At 43.8% G+C, this 26,757-nt stretch overlaps 1 protein-coding gene across 1 annotated transcript in view; it reads right to left on the reverse strand.

The window, feature by feature from the left end:
- Nucleotides 1-26,757, reverse strand: part of LOC146796441 (radial spoke head 10 homolog B-like) — a 272,974-nt gene that overhangs the window by 14,530 nt on the left and 231,687 nt on the right. Inside the window, exons 18-19 of the mRNA XM_085629016.1 lie at nucleotides 18,431-18,589; nucleotides 3,448-3,628 (exon numbers count right to left, since the gene is read on the reverse strand). Of these exons, the coding sequence (XP_085485142.1) occupies nucleotides 3,448-3,628; nucleotides 18,431-18,589 (340 nt within the window). The remainder of the gene's footprint in view (nucleotides 1-3,447; nucleotides 3,629-18,430; nucleotides 18,590-26,757) is intronic.

Consider the following 26,757-nt stretch of genomic DNA (forward strand, 5'->3'; position numbering starts at 1 on the left):
TTCTTGAACATTTGGCTACTATTGGCACCTCCGGATGGCGGTTGCAGGAAGTGAGTGCACCACTCACTAATAGAATGTACATAAGGATTCGATGTGTTTGACCCTGGTCTGCCGTTTGTTCTTTTTCTGTCCACTTACACCTATGGTCACTCCTACTTAGGTCTCTTACTCTTCTTCACACTGTACATATCTTTTCCTACAAAAAACTACCCTTACTCCTACTCACTCTCACCTTAACACATACTCATACACGTATCCCTACATATTCCTACACTTACACCCGCTTGCTCGCATCTCCTTATTTATTCCTATACGTACTCTTCAATATGCACATTTCTCCTACATACATCTACTCATGTTCTATTCTTACTTCTGATTACACCTCCTTGCCCCCACTCCTACTTATGTGTACTTACCTCTACTTATTTCTAGTCTTACTCTGAGTTGCTACCATTATTGTGCCTATTATTGCCTACCCTTACACCTATTTATATTCCTACTAATTATTATTCCTGATGCTCTTCTACATACTCCAAGCTACTAATAATAATAATTACTCTTAAACATACTATCTTTTTATCTTAGTATTACTTATGTCCACTTGTTTTCCTACTTTTATGTAGTCCCACTTACACCTACTCGTTCCTATGCCTACTTACATCCATCGCCATGTGTCCATCCGTTCGCATCCAATCATCTAGCCATCCATCCATCCATCCACACTCAAGCATTCATTCATCCACCCACAGCTACATTTATCAAGCAATGCAACCACACCATTACAATGCCTAAGGAGGAAGGCATTGAATACTACATAAGACCCGCCCCTTGTTCAAAGGGGGAAGAGGGCTTACCCTCCACTCCAATTGATCAAGGGTGGATGAGATGGCATTTTCATAAAAAACCCACAATTTGTCGAGAGAAGGGACTGTATATTTCCACCATCCTCCTCTGCCCCCTTGCCCAAGAGTGAGAACCGGGTCTTTCCGGCTCCACCATTTTCAATAAAGTTGCTTTAATCTCTCACTAACTCACTGCAATGCAATTGGTCTCACCTTTGAGACCTCAATATTTAGCCATGCAGCACATTGTTGAGGGTACAGCAACATTTACTGGTGCACTAAAAGTGCCCGGCCACCTGAAGCCGCTGCATTTGATGAAAGCAGGTGTCGTACTGAAAAATGAAGCATGGCGCCCATGTAAGTTTTAGACCATGCACTAAAAGCGCCTGCCTCCCAAAGCCGCTGCATTTCTTGAAAGAAGAGCATAACGGAAGCTCTACATGACCGCTCCTCCACTGTTTAAAAAAAGCGAACACAAGCAGCGATGATGGGAGGTGGTGGTGTGGGGACGGCACGGGGAGATTAAGTAACGGCAACAATGATGGGACTGAGGAGCTGCAAGCGAAGAGGCAACAGATGGCCAGAGCTGCCCAACCAAAAGAAACAATCTGTGACATCCACAGGGAGGGAACCAAGCACCCTAAGGCGGGACAGATTGACACTACGGACCAACCAGAGTTAAGGAATTTCGAAGGCAGGCCAACCAACTAACCACCAAAAGCGCCGGGCAAAGTGCAGCGGGCCATTGAGGTGGGCAACAATCTTCTTTTATAATTGTTTCTTGTAAAATATAGAGACTTTTTCAGGCAGTGCGACTTTGAATTCCCTGGCGGCATCCTGTAATTTGAGAAAAGCGATAGGCATGTTGAAAGCCCATAGACTGAATACAGCAGGCCTCACAAAGCAGGCTGCCTTGGCTCGACCTAGTAAAGCACCAGAGGCCTTTCCACTTGCCGAAGAGTGAAAGGGTTCAATATTGAGGAACAACCCCCTATCTTGTCCAAGGCAGGTGTTATTGTTGTGTAAATATCCATACCCTTTTTTTCCACAATGTTGGGTGGTACAATTTGCTCCCTTTTCCTCTTCCCAGCCCAACAGGAGAGGGGTTAAAAGCACGGGCACGCTGCACTTACTAGCTGCATAGCTGGCACGTGCATAGTTTTCAACAGATAAGCAGAACAGATGTGAGCTGTCATGGCCCCCTCTCATTTTCATTTTTAAATGCTGGTGTAGGGGGACTGTGACATTTACGAACACACCACAAGACAGCAATAAGCAGTCACAGGATGCCTTCACAAACAAAAAATGAGGGTGAGAGCTCACAGCAGTTGATCATGTCTCTACACAAGTGAAATAAGGGCAGCAGTCCGCTTTCCCAGCCTACCTTCACTGCCACATAAATGATGAAAGAGGGCCGTGACTGTTCATATATGTCCTGTTTTTATCTGCAAGCAGCGCACCTATGAGCTATCAAAGCCCTCCTTCACTCTAATTTCTATGACTGTGAATGGAGGCTGTGATAGCTCTCAGTGGGGCTGTGCCCGAAACACCTCCACCTATACACAGGGAGGGGGGTTACAAGGAAGGAAAGGACTGCCTTATTTTCAGCCTAACCTTGCTATTACCCAAGGCAGGGAATAAGAGTGCAAATTTCCTCCAAACCCCTGGAGCAAGGCAGGGAGAAGATAAAAAAAGTAAGGCTGTTCAAAAACAACATTGCAATTTAATTGCAGCTTTACAGGTAATAAAGACAGAGGAGCAGGTGCACAAGATGCTTGGTCAGCTTTAATATGTCCCTCTCCTCAGCAGCTGCAGCATGCTGCAGACTATAGATAGCCGGCAGCTTCCCCGGTACCCTGTTCGCGAGTGGGGCATCAGCCATCTGCTCCTGATACCCCTTCGCTGCTGGCACATGGTCCACCAAATGTCCCCTCTTCACCTTGCCCATATGCAAGGAGATGGACCAAAAGTCTCCTACCAATGGACAACACAGGAGAATGTAATTATTTTTCTCCCACTGCATGTTTGGACACAATGGACAGAGTAGGGGTGAATGCATTTTTTATCTCCCTCCCCTTGTTAAAGCAGGTGGATGGTACAAGAAGGGGCAAGAGTACAAGTATTTCCACAGCCCTTGGAGAAAATGTGTGTGTAACAAATGTCTACTACCTGCAATTGAGCGGGGGAATATGGCACCAAGGCGCTAAACACTACAGTGAACTTTATCGTTTTCTGCCCTGCCCTTGAGCACGGCAGGGGGCGGTGTCCCATCTGGATTTATTTAGAGCCCCTCTTCTCTGGTCCTGTGTAGGCCAAGGGCAGTGGGAGTAAAACTCTTTGAGTGATGGGCACTTTAGAAATACAGTCAACTCACATCTATATGTAGACATTTCAGGAGTGTACTTCACATCACAGTCCTGGACTTTAGGGTGTTAATTTATGACAGCCCATGTTTTTCAAAGAACTTTATGTGAAAAAGATATTTGATATTGAGAGCAAAGTGTTATCAGCATGTTTCACATATTTCACTTCACACAGCTATCACTCACAGTAGAAGAAAAGCAAACATATCAATGTGTATAAAACTCCAGCAATCAAATCTTACTTTGCTTCTTCCTCATCCTTTATGGCCATCAGCCGTGCAAGCTCGACCAAACGAACATTATTCTCGGGTATTTCTTGTTTCAAAATTTCTGCTTGATCGTGGGCAGGAAAGAACGTTTTCGCGAAAAATACGTATATTTGACTTAGCCAAAAAGCAAACTTGACTTCTGGGCTAACTGGTTCTGTAATGCAATAAAACGACAATTATAAGAATAAGAATGTAAGAAATGTTTAATACATTCCAGTAACAATATAACACTTTATTTGGCACATTGGTTCAATCTACTAAACCTAAGCCCTGATCATACTTACAAAGCAAACACTATTAGCATGTAATCGTCGATGTACAGACAGTTTAGTCAGATCATAAAAAACATTAAAAATCTAAGTCATAAACTAGGTCAAGTTTTTAAGCATTTGATATCATGTCACACATCAGGTCCTCATTGAAGTAGAACTAACATTCAAAGTCCCACAATAAAATGTAAGAATAAAGAGAATAAAAAGTTATACATGGACAAAGGAGAAACAGCAGCCCTCATCCTCTTCGACTTCTCAGCGGCGTTCGACACAGTCTCTCACCGCACCCTAATACGCAGACTCCACGACGCAGGGATCCAAGACAAGGCCCTCGACTGGATCCACTCCTTCCTCTCTGGCAGTATGTAGCGGGTCAGACTCCCCCCTTTCCTCTCGGACCCTACACCTACCACCTGCGGAGTCCCCAAGGGGTCCTCCCTCAGCCCTACGTTCTTCAACGTCTACATGGCTCCACTCGCCCCCATCGTCAGAACCTACGGACTCAACATTGTGTCATATGCAGACGACACCCAATTCATCCTCTCCCTATCCAACGCACCCAACACCGCCAGACACAACTTTCGAGAAGGCATGGAAGCTGTCACCAAATGGATGAAAAACAGCTAACTACAACTAAACACCAACAAAACGAAAGTACTCATCATGGACCCAAACCCCGACGGCTGGAACGACACCTGGTGGCCCCCCACCCTCGGAACCCGCCCACCCCCACGGACCACGCACGCAACCTGGGAATCATCCTGGATTCAGAGCTCAAAATGAACCGCCTGATCAACTCCGTCTCGTCCTCCTGCTTCCACACCCTTCGCCTCCTACGTAAGACCTTCAAATGGATCCCCCTCGAACACAGAAAGACCGTCACTCACGCCCTGGTCACCAGCAGGCTAGACTACGGCAATGCACTCTATGCCGGAATAAACAAAAACCTCACCCGCAAGCTACAGAACATCCATTACGCCGCTACAAGACTGGTCCTCAACCTGCCAAGGCACTGCCACATCTCCCAGCACCTGCGCACACTCCACTGGCTCCCCATCGAAGCTAGAGTCACCTTCAAGATGCTAACCCACGCTCACAAGGCCCTCCACGACACGGGACCAGCATACCTGAACAGCTAACTCAAATTCCATGCACCCCAAAGGACTCTACGATCAGCCCAGCTCTCCTACGCCGTGGTCCCCTGCACCAGAAAGACCAGATCTGGAGGCCGCTCCTTCTCCTTCTGCGCAGCCCTAGCCTGGAACGACCTTCTGCTTCACCTAAGACAGACAACATCGCTTCCCATTTTCGCAAGAAACCTCAAAACCTGGCTCTTCAATAGACCCCCTCCTTGATGGACTAGAACCTGCGACCCCCACACCCCCCAGCACCTTGAGACCCTTACGGGTGAGTAGTCGCGCTTAACAAACACCTGATTGATTGATTGATTGATCTCAAATTATTTGGTCCTGTTCTTTGTGTTGTAATTGATTTCTTTCATTTTGAACATTAAGCTCTGTCAGTGATGGCAGTGGACTACAAATTGAAGAGGTAGTCTTCTACTGACACCATATCTCTTTATCATAACAGTACACCTTAAAAGGCATAACAATCTCAATGTTTCTCCATTCCTGTAGATTCCTAGGTATGTTCAGACAATCACATAACACAATTGGCTGATATAACCAAGGAACTGTGAATAGGATGGCCGTGCCTGGTAAACGTCATATGAACACAAAATCTAATAGATTTCCTTTATCCCAATAACCTGGCAAAGAAGAGTTGGGCATGTCAAAGTAGAGGCAACATATTTCTTTTGAACATTGGTATGCAAAAAATGTCTTAAAGAATATAAGGTGCTATGGTATGTATACAAGCATGTTAGAATAAGAATATTGATGCACAATCTATCTTGTTAACAGCTACAAAATGTCAAAAGAGGCAAAAAATAGAATCTTTTCAGATAATGCACGTCTTCGTAACTTGTCATCTAGGCACTCTTTGTCTGATTCCCAAAATATGGAAGATGTATGAGGAGCCAACCTTGGACGCTGAATTTCCTCAAACCATTAAAACACTCTTGATGGTTTATAGGGATATTTTAGGATGCACTTAAGGCCACAACATGAGATGTCATGATTTCATTATGGCTAGTTAAAAATAAATCCAATAATGCAGGTCTAGACAAACCCAATAAAGAAATCAAATAACTGGAAACAAATCATCTTAAATGAAAAGATAATAAATCGGGCAATCTTCAGCACAAATATAATGGAATACGAAGTTGAAGGGTGGGCATCTGGATACACAAATAAAAGCTAAGAATCTTTGAAAACTCAATAAGGCTGTTAACATTTCGGAAAATTACCTAAAATGTAAAAACTCCAAAGTTCAAATTGCAGCAATCAAATATACATTTAATATAATCGATTTGAAAGCACCAGAAATTGCCTCAGCATTCAGGGAGTCCTTGTACTCTGGAAACACATCTATGAATCACTCTCAATGCATATTGTATCTCTGAAAAATTGTTCTTCCAGGCCTATCGGAAGAGCCAGATATAAGCTGAACATATTGTTAGAGCCAGCAGAAATGGCTACAGTCATTTTTGCTTTCCCCAAAGGCAATGCACTAGGACCTGACAACTTTTGTGCTCTCTTTTATAAGTCATGCTATGCAGAATTTGCTGACATTCATTTTACCATGATAAGCTGTAAAATGAACACTAATGCATTGCACAAAAGAAAAAAATTGCATTTAAGAACAATGTAAAAATACACCAGGCTAAAGCAATTGTCAACACACAATTCAAAGTAAGACACATGTAAATGAAGATTTCCTTAAATCCTGGCGACAGAGTTGAGTAGCGTCATGGTCAATTAGAAGCAGCAAAGAAAGGACCTAGACAATGGGGTTCAAGATGGAGACGGAAGTGGGAAACACAAAAAAGGTATGTTTCTACCTCATTTCCTTTGATTCTGACAACCCAAAGTAGGAGATATCTCCCCCCCCCCCACCCCCACAGTTTCTTTGACGGAAAAGCACATTGTGATTGGCCCAGATTTAATTTTGGCTAGACTCTCGTTGACAGCAGATTCTGCCTATGACGCAGTCAATGCAGGAGAATATCCTAGCTGAGTCGGCGGCATTCGGGCAGTCTTTCAGCTGTAGACCTGCCAACATCTGAATAGAGTAGGCGGACCCTTAAGTAGCCGGGCAGTGAAACCATCGTAACATTTACAGCAGGACCAGATCTACCAAGATCTAAATCAGGCCCTTAATATGCTGATATATTTTTAGTTTATTTTATATTTTATTTATAGTCGATTTTCAGCAACCTGAGCTAAAATCCACTGAGTTGTTCAGAAATGCACTCAGGGCCACTGGATCTCAATGGCAAATGGAAGTCATATCCTAGTTAACTGTATATACTGAACATTCTGTCAAGCACCTAACACTAGGCAGACTACGAAATTAATGTAAATTGAACTCCTCCTGTGTTTCCATGAGCACTTATCACTGGTTTTACCACGTGGTAAATGCTGGGTCAAACCAAAGTGGCAGTGGTAACTATGAAGCAGTGCAAACACAAGGAGAGGATGGATGGAGCGCTGAAACTTTTTAGACACTCACCCCCAGTCACAGATCTGGGTTGAATTCATCATCGTTCTTTAGCTCAAACCCAGCTATATGCAAATCAGTCTTGACCCTATGCCTCATGGAAACAGTCCAGCCCGAACTGCCAAGCCAGGTTTTCCCTGAACCAGAAACAAGCATCCTGGAACCAGTTTCTGGGTAACACCCCTCATCAGCCAGGCTAGCTTGAATCCAGTGGCAAAGTGAGCAAGGGACCCACGTCTGGGCATATCCTGCCAACTTAGGGTGAACAAAACAAACACAAGGAGATGATGGACGGAGCGCTGAAACTTTTCAGACACTCACTCCCAGTCACAGATCTGGGTTGAATCCATCATCATTCTTTAGCTCACTTTGCCACCTCAGTTCAGACCCAGCTATATGCAAATCAGTCTTGACCCTGTGCCTCATGGGAACAGGCCAGCCCGAACTGCCAAGCCAGGTCTTCCCTGAACCAGAAACAACCATCCTGGGACCGGATTCTGGGTAACACCCTTCATCAGCCAGGCTAGAGTGAAGCAGTCCCCATTGTTGCCCCAATCTGTAATTCAGGTGTAAAAACACCCGGGAGTACCAGGTACATGTACTATTTTCACTGGGGGTTTTTTGAGTCCATTTTACCTCATTGGTGCTGATTTTTAAATGTACATACACTAACATTTTAACAACATTAGCAACAATCTCCTGTATTAGTGAGGCCACTAGGTACAGAAATCTTTGAATTCTGCTCTCATTAAAGAGTGCCTATGTGACATAGTATATCACACTGATGTTCATGACTTATTAAAAGAAGTGTGACTCTTTCATGGAGATTGAGGTTGCCCTGTATGAGTGGCACATCTGATGGATATTGCTTAGGGGTACAGGAAAGGTAGCAGGCCGGGGGGAGGGGGGTTACTTGCCTGTACTCCAAGTGATTGGCTGAATTAAGGTGTGGGGCGTAGGGTTAGTTTCTGGTTCTATTTATATGGAGATACTGCCATTAAAAAGCATGCTATGGTTGTAACAACGATAAATGTTAACATGATTAATTTCCAAAGCAAATATAAATAGCTCTGGTCAGATCCTGTACTTGGCTTATATTCAATTGATGTACTTGAAAACATGTAGGCAAGCCCTGAGACTTTAGGAAGAAAAAGGGCCCTCCTAGACATTAACATGCCTCTAGTGGTGAAGAGCAGTGCTGCATTTGTCCCCTTCCCTGGGAGTCTGAGGGTGGATGTCCGATGTAAGCACTATCGGGGCTTACTTGCAAACTTAATTTTGTTCTACCTGAAGAAGTTCTACAGTTGTATTACTCACATACTATAAAGCACTTTATACGGTAGATAGAGCTGCTCATCAATCAGGTCCCCTCCATCTTAGGTCTAAGTTTGTCCCATATGACCCTCTGATCCACTCAACCTATAATTACATACTAATTTTCTGCCATGTATATTAAGAGCCATCTCGATATGTGCTGCCACACCTTGGCACAGACATCCACTCCCCATTCATTCCACTCAAAACCACCTTCAATTTCATTAATTAATCCCACAGCACCAACATATGTATGTGGTAACAGCACTTTTAAGAAGCAGTATAATTAGAGGGTCGTGGCCAGGCCGAGCACCAAGATGGCCGCTCGTCCGTAACTCTCCGGAAATGATTAAATCCTCCCACAGCCTTACTACTCCTGATCGGTGTTCCACGGTGGTGTTTGGGTTGGGAGATGCCCCCCGACTCGCGGTGGACCCGCGAAGGCCAAGCGGTGGGCAGGGCACTCATAAGGAGACACGGTGGCCCGTGTGATCGGCGGCCTGACACGGCCCTCGGAGGCCCCGGGGCGACAGGGGTCGTGGGCCAGCCTGAGGGCGGGGCTGCTGACATGCAGGGCGGCTGCGCTGCACTCAAGGCCAGGGTTGTTTCGCAGCCCTGAGACAATGTGGAATATGATCTGCACCATTAACTGGAGTGCCGATTAAAAAGCAGGCTACGGTGGTGAGTGGCTGCTTTTCCTTGCCTCAGCCCGGCAGGGCCTAATGATCAACGCTGTATACAATAATTGGGAGATGCAGTGGTGAGGTGTACCTAGCGGCAGACCCTCTCCCCCGCTAATCTTGATCTTTGATTGTCTGAATGGCTATAGGTGAAGCCTTAGCGTATAGTAACTGCAACTGCTCCCATTCACCATCTGGGTGGTTTGGGCAGCTGGGGAGGAACCATTGGTGTTGGCACTGGGACTTTTATTTGAGACGCTTAAAGGCTACTACAAAGGATTGCACTATCCCAGATCCCTCTTTGGTGCTGGCTCTTGGGGCTACACTTACGGCCCTCTTTGAAAACTCAGGAGAGGTTTACCGCCTTCTGTTACCCACGCTGATACAGCATAATCCTCTCCTTCATCGAGGTGTAGCGCTCCCCCTTGCCAAGCAAGGGGGTACAGTGACCCTAAACTTCACCAGCTCTCATTTGATGCGGCCAGGATGCCTCAACGTGAGGAGAAAGATGGCCCTCAATGTGGGGACCCTCCGGTGGCAAGCTGAGTTGGAACTCCCCCACTCCGGATGGCGTTGCGGCATAATGGCAGAACCCTTCGATGCACGATTCAATACATTGGCTGCCTGCCCGGATGACATGCATGGCCGCATAGACCAGCATGAGACTCGCATCGAGGCTGTTGAACAGCGTCTATCTGAGATGGAAGATGCCCAGACCGCGGTGGCCAAGAGACTCCTATCATTTTGACTCCTCAAATGTTAGCTGTTAAGATTGAGAATTTGGAGGCGTGATTGTGCCGGAATAATATTCGTATTGCCAGAATGGCGGAATCTACCAACACAGGCCCCATGAGTGCATATGTGGAGCGACTGCTAGAAGATTTGTTTGGCAGAGGCGCCTTCTCATCAACGTTTGCAGTGGAGCGTCCCCATTGATCGCATGCCCTAAGATTGGCTCCTGGTGCCCCTCCACGTTTGACCATCGCCAGGCTCCTCAACTGCCATGATAGAGATGTAGCTCTTCGCCTGGTCCGAGATAACGGAACTATTGAACTCCAGGGCATGATACCTGCCTTCTTTCTTGATTTCACTCCCATGGTGCAGGAGGCTTGTTTCAAATTCCTCGACATAATGCAAACATTGCAAAAGGCAAACTTCCAATATGCGATGCTTTACCCAGCACGGATACGGATTCACATAAACAGCAAATCCCACATTTATGATTCACCTACTGAGACGACCACCTTTTGGAGACACATCGACTTGGCTCTGTTTCACCTGCTGGCAACGGAGCGGCAGTCTCCCCACATTCACTTCCCACAGCCCCATGAACGCTAAACTACCATGTAACCATCTTTGTATTCTGTTTTTTATTTTTCCTCTCTCTACTTATCACTGAACTGGTTACCACTTTTCATGTTAATGGATCACTGATTGACACAGTGCCCCCATGTTGTATAATGTTGGGCTCTTCAACGTATCCTTTTAATATCTCGATGCACTTGGCTGTACATTTTTTAATCAAACTCATGAGTGTTTTCTGGTGGTCTCCTTTGAGTTTTGCCTCCCCCAAGGAGATCTCCTACTGTTGGATGGGAAAATGTTGGGATTCACTGGATAGCGGTTGGTTTGTTATCCGATGTTGGTGGGGGTATTGAGTGGTTTTGTTTTTCATGTTTGTTGATTATCACACAGGGCATTGATTACACTACAGTCTGCCTTAGGGCTCTTGTGTACATTGCCACACATTCACACATATATCCATGGTCTCGATGGCATCACCAGCTAAGAGTCCTGGAGCAGTAGAGTTAAAATGTATGTCATGGACAGTGAGAGAACTGTCCAACCCTCGGAAAGGACAACAGGTGTTATCTTACCTTGCCTGGTGCACTGTCCAAGTGGCATTTTTACAAGAGACTCACTGCCACAAACTCAACTAATCGGTTTGCATCCAACTGGGGAGGCAATTGTTTCTTCACAAATTATAGTACTTACTCTCGAGTGGTGTGCATCCTAGCCCACAAAGCAGTACAGTTTCAAGTGCATAAAGTTGTTGCGGACCCTGAAGGCCAATACCTACTATTGACTGGCACACTGGGGACAGAGACCCTAGTCCTGGTAAGCATTTATGCCCCCAATGTGACACATCAGAATTGTTCCCCAGTATATCTACACACATTTCACAACTTTCCATTGACACTATTTTAATGGGTGGAAATTTCAATCTTACATTTAACCCAACTTTAGACATGATGGGCTGTGGGCTGATCACCAAACCCCACTCTGTGCAGGCACTCACCACTCTTTTACAATCCTTTCTCCTCACGGATGTGTGGCATACCCAACATTCCTTTGGTAAAGGATTCTCTTCCTATTCAGCCCCACATGGGACCTGGTCACGTATAGATCATTGGTATCTTTCCTCTAACCTTTCATTGAATGTCCTCTCTATTGAGCATCTTTACAGCACTCTTTCGGACCACTCGCCGGTGCTTTTGACCCTCTCTTCATTCCCAATGCCACTCAAGCTGGTGCACCCGGACGCTTCCCGGCAGAGGCTTTGCATGACAGCGTGTTCAGAAGTGAGATCAGAAACGCTACAGTGGAATACTTTCAGCTAAACACTGGCTCGGTGTCCAGCTATGCCATACTTTGGGAGGCATTTAAAGTGTGTATCAGGGGAACCTGTATCGCTAAACAGTTTTGGGCACTTCGTTCTATCCACCAAGAACTTGAGACTATCGAGAACGCATTGAAAGAGCTTGATGCACAGGCCTTGATAGACAACTCTGCACCTCTGTTACACCAGAGGGCGAAACTTCTCGCAGAGTTTCAAGAACTCGCTGCTCGCGGGGCCAACTATCTTGGTAAATATGCATGGACGCGGATATACGGTACGGGTGAGGGATCAGGCTGAACGTTAGCCAGAATATTACGTCCCCAATATCAATCTTCGTTCATTACATAGCTTTAATTAGAAGACAGTTCGTCAAGTACAAGTAGGGCTGACATTACCACTACTTTTTTTCTTACTACTCTCATTTATATACCACCCGTTCTCCCCCTTCTGGTGACGTCCTCACCAATTATTTGTTTGAAGTGGCCATTGTCTGGCTTGAAGACAGTCAGCTGCAGTTTTTGGCCTCGCCCATTACGGCGGATGAGGTCTCTTAGGCAATAGATGACCTTAACGGGACCTGCGCCCCTGGCACTGACCGGGCTATCAATATTAATAAAACATATAAGCCGTTGCTAATTCCTCATCTGTTGGAGGTTTATGTACTCTCCCTTGCGAGAGACCATTATCTCTCTGCTCCTTAAGCCGAGCAAACCCCTGATGTGCCTCTTACAGATCCTTATCTTTGCTAAATCAGGACTATAAAATCTTAGCTAAGATCCTTGCGACTCTTATTTCTCTCCTGGTGGACAAAATAATATCCCCATTAAAAACTGGGTTTGTTCCAAATCGATCCACATCCGTGAATCTTCACAGGGTATTTGATCAAATTACTCCTGAACTTCCTGCTGCAGCGATATTGCCCAACGCTAAAAAAGCCCTTGGACCTTCCTATATGCCACATTACGCAAATTGGGTAACCCCAAAAGTTTTCTGATCACATGCGCCTCCTATATACGAACCCAGTGGCTCGGATCCATGTAAATGGCGGACTCATAGATCAGTTTACGCTATCGCAGGGAACCAGACAGGGCTGTCCTTTCTCGCCATTACTGTTTATCATTGCTATATATCCCATTGTGCATCATCTACAGGAGCGCCATTTACAACCTGGGCTTAGATTTCATCAAGGCCCCCTATTGGCTTGGCTATATGCAGATGAAGTACTGCTATTTGTCAGGGACCCCAAAACTAACCTCCTTTCACCCGAAATTGTACGATTTGGGGTGTTCTCCGGTCTTGTTAGAAATTTGACAAAATCCAGATTTCCCCTTGCGCTGGTGTGAGGACACCCCCTCTATACCCCCCGCTCACCCTCCTTCCTGGTACCTGGGCATTACTTTGCACCGTAACACAGCAGAGGTTTTTCGGCTAAATTATGGGCCTGCAATTGATCGATTATCACCTAAAATTGACCGGTGGATCACACTCCCCCTGTCAATCGCTGGAAGAATTGCCATCATTAAAATGGTGGTTCTTCCTCGCTTTTTATATCTTTCCCTCAACATTCCCATTCACCTCTAAATGTTTTGATACACTGCGGGGCATGCTTACTAGACTAGTCCAGGCTGGTGGGCAGCCACCCATCAGTTGGCAGACTTTGACAATGCCCTAGCAGCGTGGGGGATTTGTCATCCCGGACTTTTATTTGTATTATTTAGTAGCGCAGGCACAATTTGCGTACTATTCCTACCATCCGGACGCAAGATTGCAATATCTAAAACCGGAATGGTCACAGGCTAGCCTGCATTCTCTCTCTCTGCTATTATACCTCATGGGCTATCTAGATCACCTACAGAAATACCGACATTTCAGACGACATACTACGCTCGGACTAAACTATGTCGCTATCTGAATGCTGACCTACTCTACTCTCCACATATTCTGCTTTTGGATAACCCATGGCTATCCCCGACTATAGAAACATTAACCAAGAGAACCATGATCTGATGTGGGCTGCACACTTTAGGTGAGCTATTCTGTAACACCCAGTTGCGATCCGTGGTGGATCTTGCAGAGGGCCATGATGTGTCCCATATGGACAGGTTTCTCCTACACAGGACGTGCTCCTCTATGACTTTCGCAATTCAAGCTTCTGCAGCGGAACCGGCGGATTTTCCCCCGCTTTCACTTGTCATTACATCTGCCAGTAGTGCCCGCTTGGGTCTTCAACTCTATCATTTAGCCCTGACACTCCGACCGTCGGAGGGAATGGGGGCACGCACAGCATGGGAAAGGGATCTTGGACACCCTCTGCCAGATAAGACATGGGCCTATTGCTGTGAACAAATCCTGTTAATCTCTTGCAACCATCGACACAAACTATTACTGGCAAAGATTGAACCTCAAGGTTGCCCTGGATGCAAATTTCTCTAATTTAGCGTAGCACTGCACACAATTATTAGCATATTGGGGAGAAGATTCTCGCCATCTTGCTCTGATGACTGACTCTGAGTTAACCCCTTCCCCATTACTGGCTTTGTTAGGCTATGTTAAGCCATTGGATGCTGGTGTTTGTCGATTCTCTGCCATCGCCTAGCTCCTTGCCAAGAGACAAGTTTCTAAGCACCGAGGCAGCCCTGCAGTCTCAACAGTTAAGGCCTGGATAAGAGATTAAATATATTGTGACACTACTAGCAACACTTATGCTGCATTGCAACCACCCACCTCCAGCCCTAAAAACATCTGGCAGCCACTTCGCTCTTACTTACTACTTCATCCAGAGGAGACAGAGTGTATGTATGTTGGTTCGATTTGCTATGCTGGCCCGTATATACATGTTAATGGAAATTATGTGATCTTTTCTGTTTTCTTCTCAAGCTGTGAAGGGCAAGGTTTATACTGTACCATGTGATGATCTTGCTTGGACACGCACTCTTCCCTTGAGCCATGACACTTGACATACCCTCACCTCCTGATTGTAACCGAATAGCACCTATACTGACTATGATCTGATATGTACTTAGAGTGATGCTACTACTGAAGCTCTAATATGTCATTTTGTATATCCCTGTGTGGTTCTTCTTTATTTTCCCTCTCTCTCTTTTGTTAATCCTTACCTGTTATTTCTTGGAAAATGCAATATCTTTTTTTTTTAAACAGCATAATTAATGCTTCTGGACATTACCGTACCATGTCATTTTCTTCCTGACAGTCATCTCACTCAGCATTCCTTCCTGAGCACCTTTAAATCCTGTTGTTCAAACAGACTTGCAGTATAATAACCCATCCTTTCCAGTCTCTGTAAAGCGGGTGGAGCTTGGACAGTAATGCTCCCCTGCAAAGCCCCCACTTTTGCTTGATGAACAGACTTTCTTTAGAAAGACACCACCATGTTTAAAAGATCTGCTTCACAAAATGCTCTCTTTGCTAACTTCACTTCCAAACGACCTACCTGGTATATAAACTCTCCCTATAATCATCAAGAGCCACCACAGCCCCCCCCCCCCCCAAATAAACACCAATTCAGAATCCTCACTAACAATTCATGAGAGCAAGGAATGGAATATTGTCCATTGCTATTCCAAGATTATGGACTGGCCTTCCACTTGTACCATGAAGTGTGCTCAACCTCAACCATCCATAGTTATCCAATTCTCCAAAACAAAACTGTTTGCAGACTTTTGGAACTAATGTGGCATGGCACACCTTCTTAACATTAATGGCTGTACAAAGGACAATAATATATTCTGGCTCACAGTGTCACAAACCAGAACAGAGAATACCAAGAATCCCCAACATTTTATTTCAGCTGATAGGTGGGCGTCACACTTTATGAGCCCAAGGTAGGCACTATACAGGGCTCATGCAGTATTTCAATAGCAGCTAGGGACCCGTCCTGCCATGATATTTTACAACTTGATGGCACAGTTGTCACTTTCAGTCTAGAAGATACCATGAATGCCATCTCCGCATTAAAAACAGCCAAGGCGCCAGGACCTGATAAAATTCCAGGGGATCTCGATAAATCGTAACCCCATATTTGGTCACTTTATTTTAACCTCCTTTCTAATGCCATAGTGAGAGGGGGAGAGATCCCCGAGTCCTGGAAGGGCGCTAAGACTGTTGCTATATACAAGAAGGGTGACTTATGAGTACCATCCAATTATAGGCCAATAAGCCTAATCGATAATGCCCAAAAGATTTTGGCCAAACAAATCCTTGATAAATTTCATCACTGGATAGATACTAATAATATTATGTCAAACCTCCAAGCAGGGTTTCACTCGAAGATGAGCACTGTAGACCACATTTTCAGATTTACGACACTTCACTGGAAATATACCCTACTACAACAGCAGAATCTTTATGTGACATTCATTCTTAGAGCCGCCTTTGATCTCATCCCCCGTACAAATTTGTGGTCTGTTTTAAACGCAATAGGGGTCCCAGGGAACTTGATCTATCTTATGTCCCCGCTATATAGTAATAACTTTGCACAGGTGCGGTGCAGGCATGCAGGAGAATTAACCAAGCGTATCCCCATGCAGCGGGGTGTGCGCCAGGGATGAGTTCTTGCCCCTACGCTCTTTACCCTCTATATAAATGATGTGGTAGATGTCCTGAAAAATTGTAGAAACGATTCCCCTCTGCAGAACGGTAATAAGGTATCAATTCTTTTATTCACATACGATTCCCTTCTCATCTCTAAGACCCCAATGGGGCTCCAGCTCCTTGTTAACAAATGTATTGACTTCTGTGCAGCAAGGGGCCTGGAACTCAATTCTAACAAAACAAAGTATATGGTACTTGGTAAGGTTGCGGTTAAAAATCCAATCATACGGGCTGGGTTTGAGGTACTTGAGAGGGTTAGGAGCTTTGACTACTTAGGAGTCTAGGTAATGGGGAACATGAAGTGGAATGACCAGCTAAAGAAAAGTTCACTACTATTAGATCACAGAGCTAACGCGATTAGTAGGCTGCATAGACATACAAGCTCTTGTGTCGTATTGCCTGCCCTGGAAGTCTACCATGGCAAAGCTCGAGGAGCAGCTCTATATGGAGCTGAGACTTGGGGGTGCACTGATGTTTCCCAACTCACTGTTGCAGAGAATAGATTTGTCAGAAGGCTGGTCTCTGTCCCCAGTAGCACACCTTTAATTGCTTGGTTTTATGACTGTGAGGTCAAAAGAATTGCTGACATGGCTGACCTTAGACCACTTATCTACTGGAACAGATTATGTGTCACTCCTGAGTTGAAGGAATTTAGAGATTGCCTTGTAGATTTGTTGGGTATGAGGGGTGCCAAACTAATCCCTTGGGTCAAATTTGATTCAGATTGGTTCAAGAGATTAGGATTGGTAAGGCTGTGGATCTACCCCTAAAAGACTATGTAAAACGGATCTTAACTATTTAAAATCTAGTTATTGGATCCATATCTGAGTCCACTTAAATAATAACTCAATTGGCAAACGAATGAACCAATTCTTGGCTATTAAGCTGTTCCCTCATTTTGAGGAATTTTTACATTTTATTTTCTCACCTTTAGCCAAGAGTCTCTACATCCATTTTCGTCTTGGCACCTTGCCTCTAAGATCTGCAACGAGCCAATGGCGGAAGTCTCTTGATGCTAGCACTTGTCCAGCATGTGGCTTTGCAGATGAAGATGAAGCGCATATATTATTCTTCTGCCCAAGCTATCGTAGCCCCTGCCGGAAATGGATTATTCCCGTATGTAAAAATCTGAGGGTCACAAAATATATAGTGGCCCTTAGAATACTCAGGAGCGGCACAACACCGGTAATAGCTATGGCTACGTGCAAATTTCTACAGGCGGCATGGTACAAACGTAGTAGATTATTGCCTGTGTCCCCATGTGATCAGGTATTTTTAATGTTTTTCTCGTATTTTAACATTGATTTTATATATGTATTGCCGAAGATAGTCTTTTAAGCTCGTTTTATGTATCTTTTTGAGTATACATTGCTCAATTGTACACATAGTTTTGTCTAATTTTTGTCTCCATTTGGCATATGAACAATGCTTAAAGAAAATGGAATTCTGAATGGTGCTTACTCTTTTACAATGAACTGTGTTGTAACATCTTCTATATTGGTTTTCTGAAATGTTTTTCGTAATGTTTATGCACATGTGCACTTTGATGGTACCTGGATAACGAATAAAGTTTAGTTACCACTACTAATGGCTGTACATCCACACCTACTCATCAAGACCTACTCTTAGTGACATCACCTTACTGAATCTGTACAATTGTCTCCACTTAAAATGCTTCACCACTGGTGTTGAATTAGTCTTTCAAAATATACACACAAAAAGGAATGAATACATTGATAGGGGTTCATTATCAGGTCTTGACTCAGATTTTACAACTCAAAGAGTCTGGGTACAGGTGTAAGAGACCCCATTGAAGGATTTCACTGATGAACTATTACCTGGTATTACTTGTGCAGGGGATGTTAGATTCTGATCTTGTGCCTCCACTGCTACCATGGGCTCAAGTGATGATTCTTCTTTTATATCAAATCTAACATCCTTATCTGCAATTGGAGAACGAGGTTGCGGTTGCTCAACTGGTGTTTCCTTCTCTAAACCTAAACGGAAAGAACCAAAATGAATGCTGAGCTTTGGTAGAGATTTGTATGTTCTTGCTCTTGTTTGGCTAGGTCACATGTTTCATTTCCCCAAATGTTTTTTGTTGATTTAGATGTTTGTAGAGTTCACATGAGATGAAACAAAACATTAACTGTCCTGGATGATATGTTTCAACTATCAATGAATAACTCCTTTGGATTGTCAATCATCTGTGAACAACTGAATACCTCTCCTGACACATGACAGAGCCTGCTCCAGGCCAATTCTGTCTATAGCAGTGTTTCGCAAACCTTTTAGAACCATGACCCAGTGTTTAGAATGACAAACGTTAGCGACCCACCTACCTTTAATTGACATGAGGCAGGCAATTTTTTAATGTAACTAAAGCATTGCGTGGTAGTGTACTGACGCTTACAGAAAGCACATTTTCCATTGAAATGCCCACTAAGTTTACTCAGGCATACCATTTTACTGATAGAACTGTATTGCACTCAAATAATAATGCGTATAAATCGGGTTTCATTTCAATATTTATCATTTGTGCATCACCAGATAAAGTGTCTTGATTTATTTGGTCGTATTAAATTCTATGTTTCCATCACCCTCAGAATTACAAAAAAAATATGCTTAATTTTTGTTTTCCTAACTGCTGAATGTGTACAGTTCACATTTTACAGGTATGCACATTTTGTTGTGTGTTACAGCCTTTCTTTTCACACTCGCTGTACCTCAGCAAGAGTGTCACATAATCCACTTTACTTTATCTGACAGCAAAGTGAGTGGAGTTGTAAACACCAACCCCCATGTTAATAAAACATAAACAGCAGTTTGTCAGAAGACATAGCCTGACATTTGAGCTCTATATTTAAAGTGGAGCACATGTGACAAGCTAAATACAGAATTTAAAGGCTTCATTATTTATTGCTTGGACTGACTTTTCCGACCCACCATAAATCTGCTGGCGACGCACACTTTGGGGAACATTGTTCTAGAGGCATGTTCTAGTCAACAGCAAATCATGAACAGGTACAGGTAGAAAAAAGCTACTTCCAGATTCAAATAAAGTCCCCAAGAGGATTTTAAATGTAGTGAAGGTCAATAAAAGCTGCTGAAGAAGTGGGCATTTAATTAGGTACTGCTACAGTTAAAGAAGATCTGTGATACCAATCTTCTGTGATGATCAATTACCACTGCCATGATCACTGTGCCCGCCTTTGAAAATGTACTTGACACAGTAGGATAGATATTGAACTGGAAGTAACATTTATGTATTACAAACCTGATAAACTTTCTGTAAGGATTCTATTTACTATAGAAGCAAACATCTCTTACTTGGAGAGCACACAATCAACTTTGCCACTTAGCAATAAAATAATCCGGACATTAATTTGTATTCTTTAGGTAGGTCGCAATTGCAGCTCACTACAATTGGTTACAATAACATGAATGGTGGTCTGCAAGGGTCAGCAGACCACCATACCCTTGCTTTTAAATAAAGAATATGTTTTTAAAGCAGCCAGATTTCCTAAAAGGAATTCTGGCTGTTTTTTTTTTAAAGAAAAAGGGTTTCTTTTTTAAGCGTTTCCGTGAGAGTTGCAGTCGTCTTCTGCACCACTGCCTACTGTCCCTGAAACATTTACATTTATAAAAACATACTCCCCAAAATACTAGCTAAAAGGCCTCTACCATTTCTACCTAGGTTAGTCCTTCCAGCAGAGCCACCCTTAAGGGTAATCACGCTGCTTTTAATAAGAGGGTTTCTGTTTTTTAAAGTTTCAGTGAAAGTTGCCAGTTGGCTCCTGCTCCACTGCCTACTGTCCCTGACATATTTACATTTATAACAACATACTCTCTAAAATATTAGCCAGTAAGCTGCTGCCATTGATACCTAGGTTAGTCCTTCGGGCCGAGCTATATTTATCACCAGCAGACCCACCAGTTATATTCTGCATTATTATTTTATTTATTTATTTTATTTTAAAGGTTTTATATAGCGCTGGCTAGACCCAGAGGTATCAGAGCACTTTACAGAAGCAAGAGCAAGGCAAATATCAATGGAACAATGGATACAAACAAAATACAATAAGGGACGTGAGACATCAAACACCGAATCCGGAGCAAGGCAAAAATCTTAGGATCAAAGGTTACATACAGTTAAAAAATAAGGGGAGTGTGACAGAGGGACACACAGTTAAATATACAAAGAAACATTTGTAGGGGCATGAGGGATGGAGTTACAGAAATGAGGTCAAAACAATTAACAAAATTAGGGGACATAAAGTGCTGGCTAGGCTAGAGCCAGCGTTAATGGAACATTGTACAGAAATTTACAGAAATGTGGTTCGAACAAAAGTAACTGAGGGACCATGGAGAGCAAGGCAAGTGTAAACAATAAGGAGATCACAGGGAAAAGAAAGGCCAGCAGATCTGTAGAGGGATGACCATTATTGCCTTGTCATGCTCAGTAAGGTGAATTCTCACAATCCTATGTGGCCATTATGCTACACTATCAATCGCGTATTATCCTAGTGCCATTATTACATGATAGAACACAGACTAAGATTCTTCAATCTATTTTTCAATGAGTTAAGCACACGATTAATATCTCCCATTTTCAAAAGGAATGTTCACATGCTTCTGGTTTATGCGCCCCTTCCTGTGCATAATAACATCTTCAGGCCATTAACTTTCTGTCACTCTGACAAAGTACCCAGTATCTTCTTCAACAACTTTGTTCATCATACATTGGACCGTACAGTGTACACAAAGTAATGTACATCTCAGTGATGACTTAGTAACTGGGGAAACACTGTTTGCCCCTCTTCTCCTTTGCTACACAGATTTATTTACTAGATCATTAAGGCTTAATCAGATTATGCAAAATAACAACTGATGAAGCCCACTCCACCTCACTGGTTGAATCAACTCAAATCACATCAATCTGTGGATAAATATATAACATATTCTTCCATTAAGTGTCATATTCATCAGATTCGGCTCCTCCTAACTACCCCTGATACACCTATCACTTTCCAACTTGGGCCGACGTAAGAGATGGCTTGTGGGTGCACAGTCCTACAATGGGAAGGTCAATCCCAAAGCACAGCTAGGATTCCATATTCTGGGTAAAATGTTTTCCAAATTCCAATCTATTAAATTTCAAAGTTAAATTTGAAAGATTCCTTACTGCATACAAAAAGTTCTAAAAATTCAGATTCATTTGTTATTTTATCCTTGATCTCTTAGTTGTATTCAATTTTCATTAAAAGCGACTGTAAAAAATAGTGCAAAGCTCTACTAAATTTCAGGCATGACCCCTTCAGAGGACAATCGTTAATGTCATTAATGCATTATTAAACCGGAAAGAAAAGGAGATGTCAACTAGCAATAGTATATAATAGGTCTTAGTTGATTCTAACTGAAAACAACACAGGTGTTGATGCAGGCTGATTTCAGAGACAAATACCTCATATTTAAATATCAAATTGCATTATTAGTATACAGCGAGATACAGATAATTACAATTTTAGCAGCAATACTCTCTGTATAGTATACAAAAAGGATAATTAACAAGTTCACTGAGGGTTTGATTCATGAACAGTAAATAAATGAATAGTAAATAGGTCTTAAGGGGCACATGAGAATTTATTTCAGGAAAGCAAACAAAAGTCAAATTGTGGGAGTAAAACCCGAAAACTTATGTGTACCTCAATATTTTCAATACCCTGATTTTTACCTAACAAATTCAACTTCAAAATCTCCAGATGATCTATCAGTTAGAGACTACACTTCTCATCAAAAAAACTTAATTTAGTAGAGCATAACAGAATAAAATATAGAAGAATTAATAACTGAGTTCTAAATCAAAAATAGGGCAAAAATAGATTTGCTTCAGAAATATTAATAAATGTGGTACGGAGAATAAAATGCATAAATCACCATGAAGGCCCAAAGTACACAATCATAAACCTAGTAAAATCCCCAAGAGTCAAACTCATGAAGACTACAAAAGAACATCTATGGACAAATGAATGGAGTCTCAGGAGGCAAATAATCCAACATCATGTGCCCATAGAAAAATAAAAGAAAGAGCCCACGATCCCAATACCCAGAGGGTTTTTTACAAAACTCACACAAACTACTAATAGATTCTGCAAATTCAGCATGAGATGATCATGGCTAGGGACGCATTGGCAAATCAGAAACAGCAACGTAACATTCTATGGCACATATTATCAAGCATGGCGTTAATATTATCGCCGCTTTAGCAGCAGAAAACTTCTGCTAAAGCGGCGATAATGGGCTTGATAATATGCCGTTGAGAATTCCAATAGAAGCCCATGTTGACACCAGAACATAGGCTTCTATGGGAATTCACAAGGGCTATTATCAAGCCCATTGTCGCCGCTTTAGCGGCAGTTTAACTGCCGTTAAACGGCGATAATGTTATTGCCGTTCCTTGATAATATGGCCCTAAATCTTTAGTACTAACCCATTTCTTAAGGTGCAAGAAATATTTCACCTGGTCCCCTCAGCAACTACTCTCAGGAGATGTACAACACAAAACAAAGCGTTTCTTAAACAATACCTTATAAAATTAACGCACCTCCCACAGAACTTTCAGTGGTAGTCCTTCGAAATGCTACTTTAGGTACATGATGAAAGCTTCATTCACAATACATGCTTCCTAACACAATTGTACATCTTTGAATCTCTGACGTCATTCACATTGAATGACAGAAAAAATGTCTTGCAGTGGGACACTGATTGGGAGGAGGAGATGAGCAGGAGCAAGATGATCTGAGCACAAGAAACGGCATCCGTTTAGAAATAAATGGTGTCTGGGAGGCGTGGCCAGGCCAAGCACCAAGATGGCCGCTCGACCATGAAGCTCCAGAGCCGCCTCTAATTAATCGCAGCCATGCGCCGGTTCACTGGTGTCTGCACTGCGGTGGCTGGGTTGGGAGATGCCCTCTGACCTGCAGCAGTGAATTAAACAGCTTTGCAACCACGCTGCAATTGAGGCTGAGGCTGTGGTGCGTCTTTGATGCGTGGCGGAGCGGGAGGTATTTCGCTGCTGCATGTGCTCACTAACGGATGGGCTGCACCAGTGAGTGCCTTCCCCCACCCTTTTCTTTTTTATTGCTATCCAACGGCCTCCCCGGGTCTGGGCCTGGTCTGGACCCACTGATCGAGGCTACCACTGGGCTAATGTGACTGGTGGCAGTGAGATGTACAGCACGGAGGGTTCTCCCTCCCACAGGTATTAGACAGTAATACTCTACTTTACATGTGCACACTTTCTTTGTTTGGGGTGATTCAGGGGCTTTCTATTCGCCAACTGCGATTACCAATTTGTTAATCGCTAATTAGCATTTGCAAAATCATTAATTCCTATGGGCCTCTAGGCCCATAGGAATGAATGGAGTCATATCACCTAATATCGATTCGCTATTTACCGACTCGCTATTGGGTAATGTTAAGGAATCGCAAAATATTTTGCGATTCCTACATACATTGCATTTTGCGATTCCAAATTAGGGATTCGGTAAAAATCGCTATTTCAAAATCGCAAAATGTATGTTTGATGCATCTGGCCCTTAGTGTTTTTGATTGAGTGTTGAACAGCTCCGGCTTTAGCTGCAAAAGTTACAGTATGTGTTTACAGGGTCAGATTTGAGTCCAGCCAAATTCTTCGGGATCTAGCCTCTCTGGATACCAAAAAGAAGAAACAAGCATTGTGTAGACTATCCTGTCATGCTGATTTGAAACTTAGGTCAGGAAGAAAGTGAAGTAAAATCAATTTTGCTTTTCCCTGGTTTGAGCTTCAATAGAGTTGTTGACATCCAATTCTAAAGCACAGACAAGAGGGTCTTCAAAGTTATTATATTGTGAGCAGATTATATATTTAGGTACATTTGCATGTACTGGTGGACCGCCACAGCTATTCCTATGAATAAGGCTCTGCATGGCTCCACCTATAGGTTAAATAGTAGGTGAGCCAATATGGAGCCCTGGTCTGCAAAACACCACAGATCATAAAAGTACATTCCAAGAAAATATCACCTAAGCCTATCATGTGATTACTGTTGCTGGGGAAGGAAGCAACTCATCTCAACACCACCCATGCCCATGCAAGTTTCCAAGATCTCAAGTATCAGCATTTTAAAATATGCCACAGAGAGTTATATATGCTTATGTTATTTTATGTTAATGTTATGTTTATGTTACGTTTATGTTATGTTTATGTTATGCATAGTTATGTATAGTTATGTTTAACTAAACATGTTTATGTTTAGTTATATTTAGGTATGTCATGTTTAATTATGTTATGGGTTTTTGGTATAGTGCCAGTGACTCACCCCCGAAGAGACATCTCGGTGCTGTGTTGAAAGACAGATGGAGAAGTAACTGATCAGAATAACCAGGTCTTGAGAAGTTTTATGAAGCCAGGAAAAATTAGAGCATGCACAGACGAACAGTGGTAGGGGGCAAGATAAGGGAAAGCCTGGCCACCATATTTTGATGTTCAAATGCATTGAGGACATAAAATAAGTTTATTTTTGGATCTTAGGTTTCAGTCAGCGTGGTAGAGGATGAGTCGATCCTGTAGGTATTTTGGGCCTTTGTCTGACAATGATTTGCAAATCAGGTGGAGCAGTTTGAAGAGTGCTCTCTTACTAATGGGGAGCCAATGAAGGGCTCTGAGCATGGGGACTGAAGGAGTCTGTGCAGGAAGTCTGTTGACCAGGCGGGCTGCAGTGCTTTGAACAACCTGCATTTTGAGGAGTATAGATTTATTGGATGCTAGAATAAGGGCATTAGGATAATCAAGTCAACTGATTATCAGTGCTTGGGTGAAAGTCTTCCAGGAGTTCAGAGGAAGCACTGAAAGATTCTCCTAAGTAAGGGCATCGTACTGAAACAAGTGCCGCAGGTGTAAGTAACCTGGTCTTTCACTGATAGCTTGCCATCTAGGAATATACCCAGGTTCGTGGCTGTTTTGCTCGGCGATGGGACAGAGCCAAGCTCAGCCAGCCACCAGTCGTCCATCCAGTGGAGCTGTGCTTTTCCAACAAGGAGAATCTCTGTTTTGTCACCATTTAATTGAAAAGTTAAGGGACATCCAACATGATGAGGAGACCGAAGGCACCATCGTCCAACATGCACTTAACTTGCGGGAACTTGAGTGTGGCTGCACCCACTGAGAAATGTGGTTTGATTAGGGGCTAGAAGATGATACTATCTAATTGGGGTTGCTTCTCTGCTGACCTGTGGGTACATCGCTGACTCCTGCCGCTAGTTTCGCCTGGTGTGCTTTGTGCGCTGAGCGCCCTGCCCTGCTGATTCCTTTGTCCCCCGCCGCCGCAAGCACCAGCAGCGGTCGCTGAGAGGGGACAAACTACGTTTCCCAGCAGCCTGTGAGGCCGGAGACCCGCCCACAACCTTTCCCGCGCCAGGAGGCGCTTCAAAATCCGGCGCTTCCATCGCGTCGCGGGTTGCTTCCCTGCTGACCTGTGGGTACATCGCTGACTCCTGCCGCTAGTTTCGCCTGGTGTGCTTTGTGCGCTGAGCGCCCTGCCCTGCTGATTCCTTTGTCCCCCGCCGCCGCAAGCACCAGCAGCGGTCGCTGAGAGGGGACAAACTACGTTTCCCAGCAGCCTGTGAGGCCGGAGACCCGCCCACAACCTTTCCCGCGCCAGGAGGCGCTTCAAAATCCGGCACTTCCATCGCGTCGCGGGACGCGCGCGGGCGTCGCCGGGCTGAGCCCGGGCAGAGGGCGGGCCGTCTGTGGCCGTCAGGGGCCAGAGGAGGCCGGGCCGGGCCACGTTTCTGTCATCCACGCCCTGGGTTCTGTGCATCTTCTCCTTTACATCTGGAGATTTCAGGTACTGTGCTGTGCTTACCAACCATTTCCCCACACCTGTAGTGTTTTGACTCTGCTTGCCACTCAGTGTCCATGCCCTAGGGGCACAATGGGCAAACGAAAATCGATGGAACCCAACGGCAGCGTGGCCAAAAGAAACAAGACTCGAAAAATTATTAAAAAACAGACGTCTACTTCCGTTTTACAACGTATCGAATCCTTAGTTGACGACTGCACCACGATCCTAGACCCTGACGTACCCACTACGTTGTCCCAAAGCAATCTTTGCCCTGGTCTTGT

This window comes from Triturus cristatus, chromosome 10 (genome assembly GCF_964204655.1).
Source record: "Triturus cristatus chromosome 10, aTriCri1.1, whole genome shotgun sequence".
NCBI lineage: Eukaryota > Metazoa > Chordata > Amphibia > Caudata > Salamandridae > Triturus > Triturus cristatus.